The following is a 14,527-nucleotide window of genomic DNA, read 5'->3' on the forward strand; positions in this document are numbered from 1 at the left end:
CCTAGAAACAGTTGCAACTCCTGCCCAGATGATGGCAGTAAGGTGTCCTCTTATTTTCAATGCAGCGAAGAAGTATTAACCGGAAGTAATTATATGACCCCAGAAGTCAACGAATCATCCGGCGTTCCAAAATTGCGCGGAGCGTATTTCAGGTTTGTTAAATCACTTCAGTTAAAATGCGAATCATTTGAAAGCTTTAAGCTAACACACTTCGGATATATTTAGAAGAGACGGAATTAAATAAAAATGTGCCCCTTAAACTCAAAACGTGTCACAGAAATGTGAATTTATTGCGTATGTTAGCGTCCGCTAGCTGGCTAGCTAACTGTAGCATGCTTATTGGCAAACGTTAGCATCTGACTAACATTAGCTCGTCACAAGAAGCATGCACGGATGCGGCTAGCTGAGAGCTAGTTAACTGTACACCTACCGATGTTACATAACGAAAGACAGTTGTCATATTAATTGACGTCAGACAGGTAATTTTGCTAGATGTTTATTGTACGCTAACTGCAAACTATTTGACCTTACGTAACGTTTAGAGTTGGTGTATTTATGATAACTGACTTAACGTTCGCTAAGTAAACATACTAGCTAGGCAGTAACGTGAAATATATTCAGAGTTCACGGTTAGCTACTGTTACACATTGACAGATTTCACGCAACGTGTGTTTGTAGAATTCTCGATTTGATTTGAATTTATAATTTCTCTCTCCCCCTTGATATCACCTCTACGTTTTACTTCCATCATTTTTGGATTGGTGTTTTCTGTTTATTTTTTTTTACCAGTGAAAGTGTGACGTTACTGCTATGGATAAGATACGAGGCGCTACTCAGGTAACAGAAATGATAGGCTACCAACTTCACCCTCCTCCCCTACAACCCCTATAAAAAAAAAAATATCCTGGGCAATAACCAACTACTATTATTACCAATCAAATTCATATTCGTACAACCCTCTTGCGAAGTAGTGTGTATTTACACCTTGGCTCAAATAATGAAAAGCATGCGTTGAACTGTAGAGGTATGAAATTAAATAATTGTACATGAATACCACAGTTTCCATTAACATGACATATCTCACAATGCTCTTGCATTGAATCTCTCTGTGTTGGGGGTCTCTGTCTCTGTGTAGCAGGCGGTGGCGAGCGGGTGCTGATGGGGGACGAAAAGGACACCTGGAAAGTGAAAACACTCGACGAAATTCTCCAAGAGAAGAAACGCAGAAGGGAGCTGGAAGAGAGGACAGAGCCAAAAAGCCAGAAAAATGTAAACGGAAGAGAAATGCTGTTGTGCACCAAACTGACCACTGGCCCCTATACACTAGTACAGTGTTAGCCAACTCCTGTCCTTGAGTATCCCCCCAACAGTACACATTTTTGTTTTAGCCCAGGACAAACCCATCTGATTCAACTCATTGAGGACTTGATGATTAGTTGAATCAGGTGTGCTTGTCATATGCTACAACAAAAATGTGTACTGTTGGGGGTACTCAAGGAATCCCTGCCCTAGTACCAATAATACACTTGGGGAGATCTGAGAAGAAATTGGGATAAGGAATGTGGAAATGGCTCAACTTTGCCCCCCGATAAACTAGGTGAAAGGTTGGCCATATTGCTTATACATATCCGATCAGCTTTGATCCCCACCTGATTATAGGCTACGGGTTGATTTAGGACATAATCGTTTCTCTCCCCATCAGAGGATGCTGTTTCTCACTTTGACATTATTGTGTATCTAAATGTATTACACAGACTAGATCTGTCCTTGAACTAGTGCCTCAAACTTTATCATTATCTTACCTTATGTGCAATCAATCATTGTTATGTTTACCGTACCACGTATTCTTTTTTAAAGAATGTTATAATCTCCCTTTCCCATGTTTTGTCCAGTGCGTTCCGTGCCCTGGTCCACAGACGGATGATCGGGAAGCCAAACGAAACACTCCGGAGGAAGGAGAACTACGGGATAAAAAAATGGAAATAACAATCCGGAATTCCCCGTACATACGGGAAGACTCCACAGAGGACAGGTAAAGGGGATACGGAAAAAGAGCCGTGGGAATTGGGGTTACGTTCAGGAGGGCCAGATACTGGAGAAAACGTCTTTAAAAACTGAACTTATCCCTTTGAATACATTTTCTCCCATTTTTGTCCTAACTGAACGCGACCCTGCTATGCACAGGGGCAGCCTGTTTGTTGAGTCGTTGGCACTAGACAGTCTTCCCAATTCCAGGGGAGAAGAGGATGAATCGCTGGCAATAAAGCCTCCCCAGCAAATGGCCAGGAAAGACAAATCTCACCACAGAAAGGAGGAGAAGAGAAAGGACAAGAGACGCCGTCGCAGTCACTCTGCTGAAGGAGGTACATTGCCATCCTGGGATGTGTATTGCTCATAGAGAATTATAGATAACTCTAGTGGCTAAAAGGTATTTTTAGCATGGTCAGTGCCATTGAGGGCTTCCACCATGCTTCTGCCATTTTAAAGTAGTCAACTGCGTGGGGATTCCTATGGGTTGTAGCCTCAATGGGGCTGGCCATGCAGTGGGGCTGTCCTCAGCAAAAAAATAATATTGGTCGACCAAGAGTTGCCTTTTCTAAGATTGGATTGGTCAAAATGTTTAACCGTGTATTTTTCCATACATAGACACACTATGTGTTTTTGATCAAATCAACTGCATTCAGAAAGTATTCGGACCCTTTCTCTTCCACGTTTTGTCACGTTAGACTTATTCTAAAATTTATTAAATCACCCACAATACCCCATAATGACAAAGCAAAAACAGGTTTTTAGATATTTTTGCAAATGTGTTAGACAGAAATACCTTATTTACATAATTATTCAGACCCTTTTCTATGAGACTCAACATTGATCTCAGGTGCATCCTGTTTCCATTGATCATCCTTGAGATGTTTCAACAACTTCATTGGAGTCCACATGTTGTAAATTTAATTTATTGGACAGGATTTGGAAAGACACACACCTGTCTTATATAAGGTCCCACAGTTGGCAGGGCGTGTCAGAGCAAAGACCAAGCCATGAGGTCAAAGGAATTGTCTGTAGGGCTGCGAGACAAGATTGTGTCAAGGCACAGATCTAGGGAAGGGTACCAAAAAATGTCTGCGGCATTGAAGGTCCCCAAGAAGACAATGGCCTCCATCATTCTTAAATGGAAGCAGTTTGGAACCACCAAGACTCTTTCTAGAGCTGGCCACCCGGCCAAACTGAGCATTCGGGGGAGAAGGGCCTTGGTCAGGGAGCTGAACAAGAACCCAATGGTCACTCTGACAGAGCTCCAGAGTTCCTCTTTGGAAATAGGAGAACCTTCCAAAAGAACAACCATCTCTGCAGCACTCTACCAATCAGGACTTTATGGTAGAGTGGCCAGACGGAACCTTCTCCTCAGTTAAAGGCACATAACAGCCCGCTTGGAGTTTGCCAAAAGGCTCTTAAAGGACTCTTTGGCCTGAATGCGAAGGGTCACTTCTGGAGGAAACCTGACACCATGAAGCATGGTTGTGGCAGCATTATGCTGTGGGGATGTTTTTCAGGAACTGGGAGAGTAGTCCGGATTGAGGGAAAGATGAACGAAGCAAAGTACAGAAATCCTTGATGAATACCTGCTCCAGAGCGCTCAGACTGGTGTGAAGGTTCACCTTCCAACCGAACAGCAACCCTAAGCACACAGCCAAGACAACGCAGGAGTGGCTTACGGGCAAGTCTCTGAATGTCCTTGAGTGGCCCAGCCAGAGCCCAGACTTGAACCAGATCGAACGTCTCTGGAGAGAACTGGACATAGCTGTGCAGCGCCACTCCCCAGCCAACCAGACAGAGCTTGAGAGGATCTTCAGCGAAGAATAGGAGAAACTCCCAAAATACAGGTGTGTCAAGCTTGTAGCGTCATACCAAATAAGACTCAAGGCTGTAATCGCTGTCAACGGTGCTTCAAAGTACTGAGTAAAGGGTCTGAATACTTATGTAAATGTGATATTTCCATTTTATTATTATTTTTAATACATTTGCAAAAATGTCTAAATCTGTTATTGCTTTGTCACAATGGGGTATTGTATGTAGATTGATGTTGGGAAAACAATTTAATCAATTTTAGAATAAGGCTGTAACGTAACAAATGTGGAAAAAGTCAAAGGGTCTGAATAATTTCTACATGTACTGTAAGTGTAGAAGTAGCTCAAATAAAGCCAGCAAATAAAAACATTGTAGCCTGCATGTAGAAAATATCCTGATGAAATTAAGTCTGCTATAAATCACATTGGCTACACATGGCCTTGTACTAGCAAACTTGCAATATTGTATGAAATATTCTGGGCCCTCAGTTTCGAGCACCAGTATTCGAGCACCAGTGAGCTCGGGACAGACACAGCTGTAGGCTATTTGTGCAAGGGATAAGAAGAAATCATGTATTTTAAGTTTCCATTGGATCAGAGCATTACACGTTTCTCTTTCGTGTCGAATGGTTATTGAAAGGGAGAGAACTATTGTCGTTCTTAATGGTTTATAAAAACACACTTTTCTTTACTTGCTGTTTGTTTTGAGGTGAAGAAAATGTTATATTGAACCAAAATATAAACTTAACAGGCAACAATTTCAAAGATTTTACTGATTTACAGCTCATATGAGGAAATGAGTCATTTGAAAAAATACATTAGGCCCTAATCTATGGATTTCACCTGACTATGAATACAGATATGCATCTGTTTGTCAGATACTTTAGTGTGTATATAGTGTATGTATACAGCCCTTAAAATTAGTGGATGTGGCTATTTCACCCACCTATTGCTGACGGGTGTATAAAATCGAGCACAGCCATGCAATCTCCAAATACGAATATTGACAGTATATTGGCCTTACTGAAGAGCTCAGTGACTTTCAATGTGGCACTGTCATAGGATGCCACCTTTCCAACAAGTTCGTAAAATGTCTGCTCTGCTACAGCTGCCCTGGTCAACTGTTAGTGCTGTTATTGTGAACTGGAAACGTCTAGGAGCAACAAACTGTTAGGCCACACAAGCTCACAAAACTGGACCGGCAAGTGCTGAAGCACGTACCTATAGAGCGGATGGTAAAGGTGGTTTACCCACTCGCTGACTAATTCTCACAAGGCACCCGATCAAACATCTCTGGAGAGACCTGAAAGTGGCTGTACAGCACCGCTCCCCAGCCAACCTGACAGAGCTTGATAGGATCTGCGGCGAAGAGTAGGTGCCAAGCTTTTAGCGTCATACTAAATAAGACTCGAGGCTGTAATCACTGTCAAAGGTTCTTCAACAAAGCAGGGTCTGACTTCCACCCCCTGTATTTCATTCGCATCAGACTCATTAAAGGAAAACATCTTTGTCCATTTCGAGGTGAGTAGTCGCTGTTCTAATGTCCAGAAGCTCTTTTTGGTCATAAGAGACGGTAGCAGCAACATTATGTACAAAATAAGTTACAAACAATGCAAAAAAACGAACAAAATAGTTGTTGGTTAGGAGCCTGTAAAACAGCAGCCATCGCCTCCAAGGCAACTTTGTGGCAACAGTTTGGGGAAGGCCCTTTCCTGTTTCAGCATGACAATGCCCCTATGCACAAAGCGAGGTCGATACAGAAATAGTTTGTCAATACTGGTGTGGAAGAACTTGACTGGCCTGCACAGAGCCCTGACCTCAACACCATCAAACACCGTTGGCAATGAATTGGAACGCCGATTTCGAGCCAGGCCTAATCGCCCAACAGTGCCCGACCTCACTAATGCTCTTGTGGCTGAATGGAAGCAAGTCCCTCGAAGCAATGTTAGAACATTTAGTGGAATCCTTCCTCCAAAGAGTGTAGGCTGTTTATAGCAGGGGTCACAACTCCATATTAATTCCCATAATTTTGGAATGAGCTGTTCAACGAGCAGGTGTCCTTTCACTTTTGGTCATGTAGTGTACATTAAAAAAAAAAATGTGGAGGCGTGGATCAGAAAACCAGTCAGTGTCTGGTGTGATTTGCCTCATGTAGTTCGACATCTCCTTCGCATAGAGTTGATCAGGCTGTTGATTGTGGCCTGTGGAATATTGTCCCACTCCTCTTCAATGGCTGTGGAAAGTTGCTCAATATTGGCGGGGACTGGAACCTGCTATTGTACGTGTTGATCCAGAGCATCCCAAACATGCTCAATGTTTGACATGTGTGGTGAGTATGCAGGCTATGGAAGAACTGGGAAATGTTCTGCTTCCAGGAACTGTGTACAGATGAATGGCATGACAATGGGCCTCGTGATCTTGTGACGGTATCTCTGTGAATTCAGAATACCATCAATAAAATGCAATTGTTCGTTGTCCATAGCTTATGCCTGCCCATACCAAAGCCCCACTGACTACATGGGGCACTCTGTTCACAACGTTGAAATCCACAAAGCTCTGGTGGACATTCCTGCATTTAGCGTGTGTGCTCCCTCAAAACATGAGACATTTGTGGCATTATGTTGTCTCACAACTGCACATTTTGGAGTGGCCTTTTATTGTCCCCAGCACAAGGTGCGCCTGTGTAACGATAGTGCTGTTTAATCAGCTTCTTGATATGCCACTCCTGTCAGGTGGATGGATTATCTTGGCAAAGAACTGCTTATGAACAGTTAGGGCCCTCCCCATTTAGTCGACTGTTCTCCAATATTTTCCACAACTAGTCAAATTTATTTAACACTTCTGACTTCCCTTTCAAGTTCGTCACCTCTGCATCCGCTATAGGTCAGGACCTACTGGTCACGTGCATGTGTCACATAAAGAAAGGAAGGGTTGTGGGAGTAGGGAATGTTTTCCCAAAACAAATGAGGGATTTCGGTAACAACTTTAAAGTCAGAAATGGCTGTAATTATGTTGCAGCTACAGCAACATGGACAGCACTATACACGTGTTTTGTGGTGGTCGGTGCAGCAGGGAGGCGAGTGGCACAACGGGTCCTAGTCACATAGTCACTCTGTCTTTTCTTTTTAACACTGCAAGTTTGAGCCAGGAGTCACAATCAAATAAATTGCGGTCATTTGTGTGTCTTAATTATTTAATCCAACAGTAAGCTTAAAGCATAAGACAAGCTCAGTGCAAATAGTTGTTTTGATTAAAACATAGGATGTGTCTACAATGCATTCGGGAAGTATTCAGACCCCTTAATGTTTTCCACAGTTTGTTACGCTACAGCCTTATTCTAAAATGGATTAAATTGTTTTATCCTCTTATCTCCACACAATACCCCATAATGACAAAGCAAAAACAGGTTTTTAAAAATGTATTACCTTTAAAAATAAACTTAATTATTAAGTTTACCTCAGTATTCAGACCCTTTACTCTACTTTGTTGAAGCACCTTAGGCAGTGATTACAGCCTCAAGTTTTCTTGGGTATGATTGGCACACCTGTATTTGGGGAATTTCTCCCATTCTCTGCAGATCCTCTCAAGCTCTGTCAGGTTGGATGGGGAGCGTCGCTGCACAGCTATTTTAAGGTCTCCAGAGATGTTTGATCAGGTTAGAGTCCGAGCTCTGGCTGGGCCACTTGAGGACATTCAAAGACTTGTCTCGAAGCCACTCCTGTGTTTTCTTTGCTGGTGTGCTTAAGGTCGTTGTCTTGCTGGAAGGTGAACCTTCACCCCAGTCTGAGGTCCTGAGTGCTCTGGAGCAGGTTTTAATCAAGGATCTGTCTATAATTTGTACTAGTTTCTCATGGTCTGTCCTTTAGGTGCCTTTTGGCAAAGTCCAAGCTGGCTGTCGTGCCGTAAAGGCCTGATTGGTGGAAGGCTGCGGAGATAGTTGTCCTTCTGGAAGGTTTTCCCATCTCCACAGAGGATCTCTGGAACTCTGTCAGTGACCATCTGGTTCTTGGTCACCTCCCTGACCAAGGCCCTTCTCCCTCAGGATGTACCTGACCTAAATTTTGTGTCTCATAAAAGGGTCTGAATACTTATGTAAGGTATTTCTGTTTTTTTATATATAAACTGGGCAAAATAATTGACTTTTTGCTTTGTCATGATGAGGTATTATGTGTAGATTGATGAGGGAAAACATTTATTTAATACACTTTGGAATAAGGCTGTAAAGTAACAATATGGAAAAAGTCAAGGGGTCTGAAGGCTTTCCAAATGCACTGTATATAGAAAAAATAGAAGATTAAAAAGAACAGACAATTTGTTTATTTTTTGTTCGGGCACAGCCCTGCAAACAGATGTAAACATTTGTGCACAACATTTTAGAGAAATAAGCTTTTTGTGCATCTGTAACATTTCTGCAATCTTTTATTTTAGCTCATGAAACTGTTGACAGTTGTCTGTATGTCCAACCGGCCTCACAACTGCAGACCACGTGTATGGCATTGTGTGGGCAAGCGGTTTGCTGATGTCAATGTTGCTAACAAAGTGTCCCAAGTTGGCAGTGTGCTTAAGGCATGGGCAGGTATAAGCTACGGGCAACGAACACAATTGCGTTTTATCGATGGCAATTTGAATGCACAAAAATATCGTGACAAGATCCTGAGGCCCCTTTTTTTCATGGTATCTGTGACCAACAGATGCATAGCTGTATTTTTAGGCATGTGAAATCTGTAGATAATGGCATAATGAATTTATTTAAATTGACTGACTAAATTCCTCATATGAACTGTAACTCAGTAAAATCAATGAAATTGTTGCTTGTTGCTTTGGTTTTGTTCAGTATTGATTAGAAATTAAACAAATGAACAGTAAATGTAGACTAATACTGGTGATATATGTAATGGAATTGATAAACACTAACAATCAAAGGGCAAACAATTTACACAATGAAACACTGAAAGTGCACGAAATGGCGGAACAGAGCGCATTCCGGAGAGAGACATGTCTTGTGCATCTTAGCCACACTCCCTTCTTGGATGGTTGCATCTCCGCAGCCTACTCAATGGATTAGTACACAGAAGACCGGTGAGAATCAGACAGGTGTCTCATGGGGGTGATCTATTTGTGACTGCTCGACTAAAAAAATCTTGGTCGACCAACAGCCTATCCACCAGTCCACTAAATGTGGTCAGCCTTGCTATGGTGTCACAGATGAAAAAATGGCAGAGATATAAGAATGAGTCCTCTATCTTTCTCTATGTTATTGGTGTAGAATGTTGAATAGGGACTGGTTTTACTGTGGTATTAAACTATGTAGCATGCATATGTAGCACCAAGTAGCACTGTTTTACATTTGTTTGTTTTTATCACAGTAGCAGCAGCAGGGAAACACGTGCGGCCCAAAGACAAAGACAGGGAGAGTGAGCGCAGGAAGCGGCAGTGGGAGGAGCAAGACAAGGCCCGGCGAGACTGGGAGAGGCAGAAACGCAGGGAGCAGGCCAGAGCCCAATCCCGCAGAGAGAGGTGACTACTGTGACCACATACAAACACATTTGTATTACATGCTGACCAAACCGTCCATTTCATCCAAACTGCTTGACCGCATCAACGGGCATCTGCGTAGCCAGCCGCTTAAATTTAAATTGGTTGATGCGCTGCAAGTCTCTCCTGTCCCAATTTCTCATTGGTTTTTACGAGCATATACCCACGTGGGAGATTCAAAGGAGAATGAGGTCCACAGTCCACTAGTGGTGGTAATGCAACTTTGTTGGTTGCCAACCGCTGTATAAAATCCACATAAGAAGAAATATGAAGGAGAAGTTCATTAAAAAATATATTTAAAAAGTGGAGTGGAGAACACACACAGATCCAGCTAAAGAAAGGACCAAGTAAAATAACAGCCCGATGTTTAAACCTCTTACCTCCACCCGACACGCAGGCGTCCCATCTAGACATCTGGAAATGCAAATGCGCTACGCTAAATGCTAATAGCACTCGTTAAAACTCAAACGTTCATTAAAACACACATGCAGGGTACTGAATTAAAGCTACACTCGTTGTGAATCCAGCCAACAAGTCAGATTTTTAAAATGCTTTTCGCCGAAAGCATGAGAAGCTATTATCTGATAGCATGCAACACCCCTAAAGACCCGCAGGGGACGTAAACAAAATAATTAGCATAGTCGACGCTACACAAAATGCAGAAATAAAATATAAAACATTCATTACCTTTGACAATCTTCTTTGTTGGCACTCCTAGATGTCCCATAAACATCACTATTGGGTCTTTTTTATTCGATTAAATCGTCCATATATAGCCTAGATATCAATCTATGAAGACTGTGTGATCAAGGAAAAAAACAGCGTTTTATAACGCAACGTCATTTTTTAAAATTAAAAAAGTTGACGATAAACTTTTCGAAATACTTTTGTAATGCAACTTTAGGTATTAGTAAACGTTAATAATCGATCAAATTGATCACGGGCGATGTATATTCTATAGCTCTACGTCTTGAAATAATGTCCGGATAAATCTCAACCAAAATATCCTGTTGGAGACCGGAAGAAATGGGCTGTCTCTTGTTCGTTTGACCAAGAAACAAATCCTAGGCAAATGACAAGACTGTTGACATCGTGTGGAAGCTGTAGGTATTGCAACCTCGGCTCCAGGTAATGTGGTTTCCATTCAACAATACATTCAAGTGGCGCATTGATATATTTTCCAGTTTTCAGTGATCAGATTTTCCTGCGCTTTTCGATGAAACGCACGTTCTGTTATAGTCACAGCCGTGATTTAACCAGTTTTAGAAACGTCTGAGTGTTTTCTATCCACACATACTAATCATATGCATATACTATATTCCTGGCATGAGTAGCAGGGCGCTGAAATGTTGCGCAATTTTTAACAGAATGTTCGAAAAAGTAGGGGGTAGGATCAACAGGTTAATATTTCCCCATACAAATTAGCTAGCATAATGTCCATGAATGTTTCATTTGTGTTTCGACTTCATCCCAAATTAATATAGTTGGTTCGCAGTTGGTTTTGGTAATTTAACCTGCATATCAAGAACGCGTCTGGTGGGGATAGAAAATAAATCAACATAGACGCATGCATGGAAAGGGTTTTGTCAGTATGTTAGCGTGGCCTCTATTAGCAGATATATATACTATAGAACAAACAAATATCAACATTTATAATCATCACTTGTGTTCAAAGGTAAGAAGTTATCAAAATGTCTCTGTGGTCTCTCAAACTACACTTCTACCAAAATGTGACTCGTGAGTGTGGCAATTTTAACAAAAGTTTAAAGAGCACCCCCCCCCCAAAAAAAATTATCCATGCTTTTTGACCCCACTGTCACTAACCACATTTCCATCTACAGTTTTGATGCGAGTAAAGTCATGCTTAACAAAAACTAAATCAGCAATTGTGATGGAAACATGGAGTGTCGGTACAATTTCCTAAATCTCAACCATTTGTTTGACACGGTGGGATCTTTTTGTTTCAGTAAAATTAATTATGCAACAAATTGGAGTGGAAATGATTTCTGATTTCTTGCGCAATTGTTGGTAGATAATTTTCCTCAACATGGTTATTTTATCAAAGTACAAACCTTTCACTCAGGGAAAGGTAGCATGAGCTACATCACCAGGTTGTGAGATATGGCATATACAGTCATGGCCAAAGATTTTGAGAATGACACAAATATACATTTTTATAGTCTGCTGCCTCAATTTGTATGATGGCAATTTGCATATACTCCAGAATGTTATGAAGAGTGATCAGATGAATTGCAATTAATTGCAAAGTCCCTCTTTGCCATGCAAATGAACTGAATCCCTAAAAACATTTCCACTGTGTTTCAGCCCTGCCACAAAAGGACAACCTGACATGTCACTGATAATCTCGTTAATATAGGTGTGAGTGTTGACGAGGACAAGGCTGGGGATCACTCTGTCATGCTGATTGAAGTCGAATAACAGACTGGAAGCTTCAAAAGGAGGGTGGTGCTTGGAATCATTGTTCTTCCTCTCAACCATGGTTTCCTGCAAGGAAACATATGCCGTCATCATTGCTTTGCACAAAAAGGGCTTCACAGGCAAGGATATTGCTGCCAGTAAGATTGCACCTAAATCAGCCATTTATCGGATCATCAAGAACTTCACGGAGAGTGCTTCAATTGTTGTGAAGAAGGCTTCAGGGTGCCCAAGAAAGTCCAGCAAGCGCCAGGACCATCTCCTAAAGTTGATTCAGCAGCGGGATCGGGCCACCACCCGTACAGAGCTTGCTCAGGAATGGCAGCAGGCAGGTGTGAGTGCATCTGTGCATCTAAAGGCGAAGACTTTTGGAGCATGGCCTGGTGTCAAGAAGGGCAGCAAAGAAGCCACTACTCTCCAGGAAAAACATCAGGGACAGACTGATATTCTGCAAAAGGTACATAAATTGGACTGCTGAGGACTGGGGTAAAGTCATTTTCTCTGATGAATCCCCTTTCCGATTGTTTGGGGCACCCGGAAAAAAGCTTGTCCGGAGAAGACGAGGTGAGTGCTACCATTAGTCCTGTGTCATACCAACAGTAAAGCATCCTGAGACCATTCATGTGTGGGGTTGCTTCTCAGCCAAAGGAGTGGGCTCACTCACAATTTTGCCTAAGATCACAGCCATGAATAAAGAATGGTACCAACACATCCTCCGAGAGCAACATCTCCCAACCATCCAAAAACAGTTTGGTGACGAACAATGCCTTTTCCAGCATGAAGCGGCAAAAGGCCTTATGGCCTTCCAGCCATAAGGCAAAAGCTATAACTAAGTGGCTCGGGGAACAAAACATGGATATTTTGGGTCCATGGCCAGGAAACCCCCCAGACCTTAATCCCATTGAGAATTTGTGGTCAATCCTCAAGAGGTGTGGACAAACAAAAACCCACAAATTCCGAAAAATTCCACGCATTGATTATGCAAGAATGGGCTGCCATCAGTGGCCCAGAAGTTAATTGACAGCATGCCAGGGCGGATTGCAGAGGTCTTGAAAAAGAACGGTCAACACTGCAAATATTGACTCTTTGCATCAACTTCATGTAATTGTAAAAAGAAGGGGAAAAAAGCTTTTGACACTTATGAAATGCTTGTTAATCTAGTTCAGTAGTAACATCTGACAAATATCTGAAGACACTGAAGAAGCAACCATTGAAATTTTTTGTCATTCTCAACTTTTGGCCACGACTGGACACACCTATTCATTTAAGAGTTTTTCTTTATTTTTACTCTAATTCTACGTTGTAGAATAATAGTGAAGACATCAAATCAAAATATATTTTAGATTCTTCAAAGTAGCCACCCTTAACCTTGATGACAGCTTTGCACACTCTTGTCATTCTCTCAACCAGCTTCACCTGGAATGCTTTTCCAACAGTCTTGAAGGAGTTCCCACATATGCTGAGCATTTGTTGGCTGCTTTTCCTTCACTCTGTTGTCCAACTCATCCCAAACCATCTCAATTGGGTTAAGGTCGAGTGATTGTGGAGGCCAGGTCATCTGATGCAGCGTGCCATCACTCTCTTTCTTGGTCAAATAACCCTTACACAGTCTGGACGTGTGTTTTGATCGTTGTCCTGTTGAAAAACTTAAGTGCAAACCAGATGAGTTGGCGTATCGCAGCGGAGTGCTGTGGTAGCCATGCTGGTTTAGTGTGCCTTGAATTCTAAATAAATCTGTGTCACCAGAAAAGCACCATCACACTACCTCCATGCTTCACGGTGGGAACCACATATGCGGAGATCATCCATTCACCTACTCTGCGTCTCACAAAGACATGGCGGTTGGAACCAGAAATCTCCAATTTGGACTCATCAGAGCAAAGGACAGATTTCCACCGGTATAATGTCCATTTCTCATGTTTCTTGGCCCAAGCAAGTCTCTTCTTATTGGTGTCCTTCATCGGCATGTGATTGGGAGTCCCATAGGGCTGCGCACAATTGGCACAGCTTTCTTTAGGGCTTGGCCGGGTTAGGCCGTCATTGTAAATAAGAATTTGTTCTTAACCTCTTTGGGCTGCAATCCCATTAACAGGATGATTATGACAGCCAGTGAAAGTGCAGGGCTCCAAATTCAAACAACAGAAATCTCGTCCCTAGCGGGCGAAACAGATATGACAGCTTGTTACACAAAGGAAAAGGTGCTGGGTTTGAGTGAAAGAGTGGGACACTAGAGCAGAGGCGAAGCTGTGCTATCGTAAATACAGTATCTTATACATTCTAAATTACCGCCCATTTGGAAAAGGAAAATGCAATAAATATTTACTCTGACCTGCGCTTCAGTAGGTTGGTGGTAGATGGGAGACCGTGTTGCCAACCGAGTCCTCTGTCCTTTGAAGCATGTCTCTGGTGGTCACTTGGATAAGTTGTAACGTCGTTGTGTGGTAGATGGGATACTCTGTCTGTTCCTTCCTAACCTGCGTTTGCAGCTGCGGTCGCTAACTCAACAGCTAGGAGGTATCACTTCTGTCGTGAATAAGAGTTCAAAGTTCATACCATTCGCAACCAAAGCTCATGCTGATGTTTGCTTCGTTCTTGTAGTTTTATCTGAACCATTCTGACATAGGATCGTCATCCTACCTCATGGGAACAGAAAGTTATGTTGTAGTCAATAGCTTATATAGGAAGGAAGAGGAGGGTGTGTTTGAAAAGTT

The 14,527-nt window shown here is 42.2% G+C and overlaps 1 protein-coding gene across 9 annotated transcripts in view; it reads left to right on the forward strand.

The window, feature by feature from the left end:
• Positions 1-17: 17 nt before the first annotated feature.
• LOC118360938 (cyclin-dependent kinase 11B-like) overlaps positions 18-14,527 on the forward strand; it is a 33,362-nt gene continuing 18,852 nt past the window's right edge. For 2 of the 9 annotated variants that reach the window (XM_035740522.2, XM_035740528.2), the window contains exons 1-6: positions 77-152; positions 790-837; positions 1,136-1,269; positions 1,893-2,032; positions 2,185-2,363; positions 9,212-9,362. In XM_035740522.2, the coding sequence (XP_035596415.1) occupies positions 1,159-1,269; positions 1,893-2,032; positions 2,185-2,363; positions 9,212-9,362 (581 nt within the window). In that variant the 5' untranslated portion in view covers positions 77-152; positions 790-837; positions 1,136-1,158. Of the gene's footprint in view, positions 153-173; positions 480-789; positions 838-1,135; positions 1,270-1,892; positions 2,033-2,184; positions 2,364-9,211; positions 9,363-14,527 lie in introns of those variants that run through there. The other 7 variants (XM_035740529.2, XM_035740532.2, XM_035740527.1 and 4 more) reach the window with 6 other exon arrangements.

The sequence above is a fragment of the Oncorhynchus keta genome, chromosome 28, assembly GCF_023373465.1.
Source record: "Oncorhynchus keta strain PuntledgeMale-10-30-2019 chromosome 28, Oket_V2, whole genome shotgun sequence".
Classification (NCBI taxonomy): domain Eukaryota; kingdom Metazoa; phylum Chordata; class Actinopteri; order Salmoniformes; family Salmonidae; genus Oncorhynchus; species Oncorhynchus keta.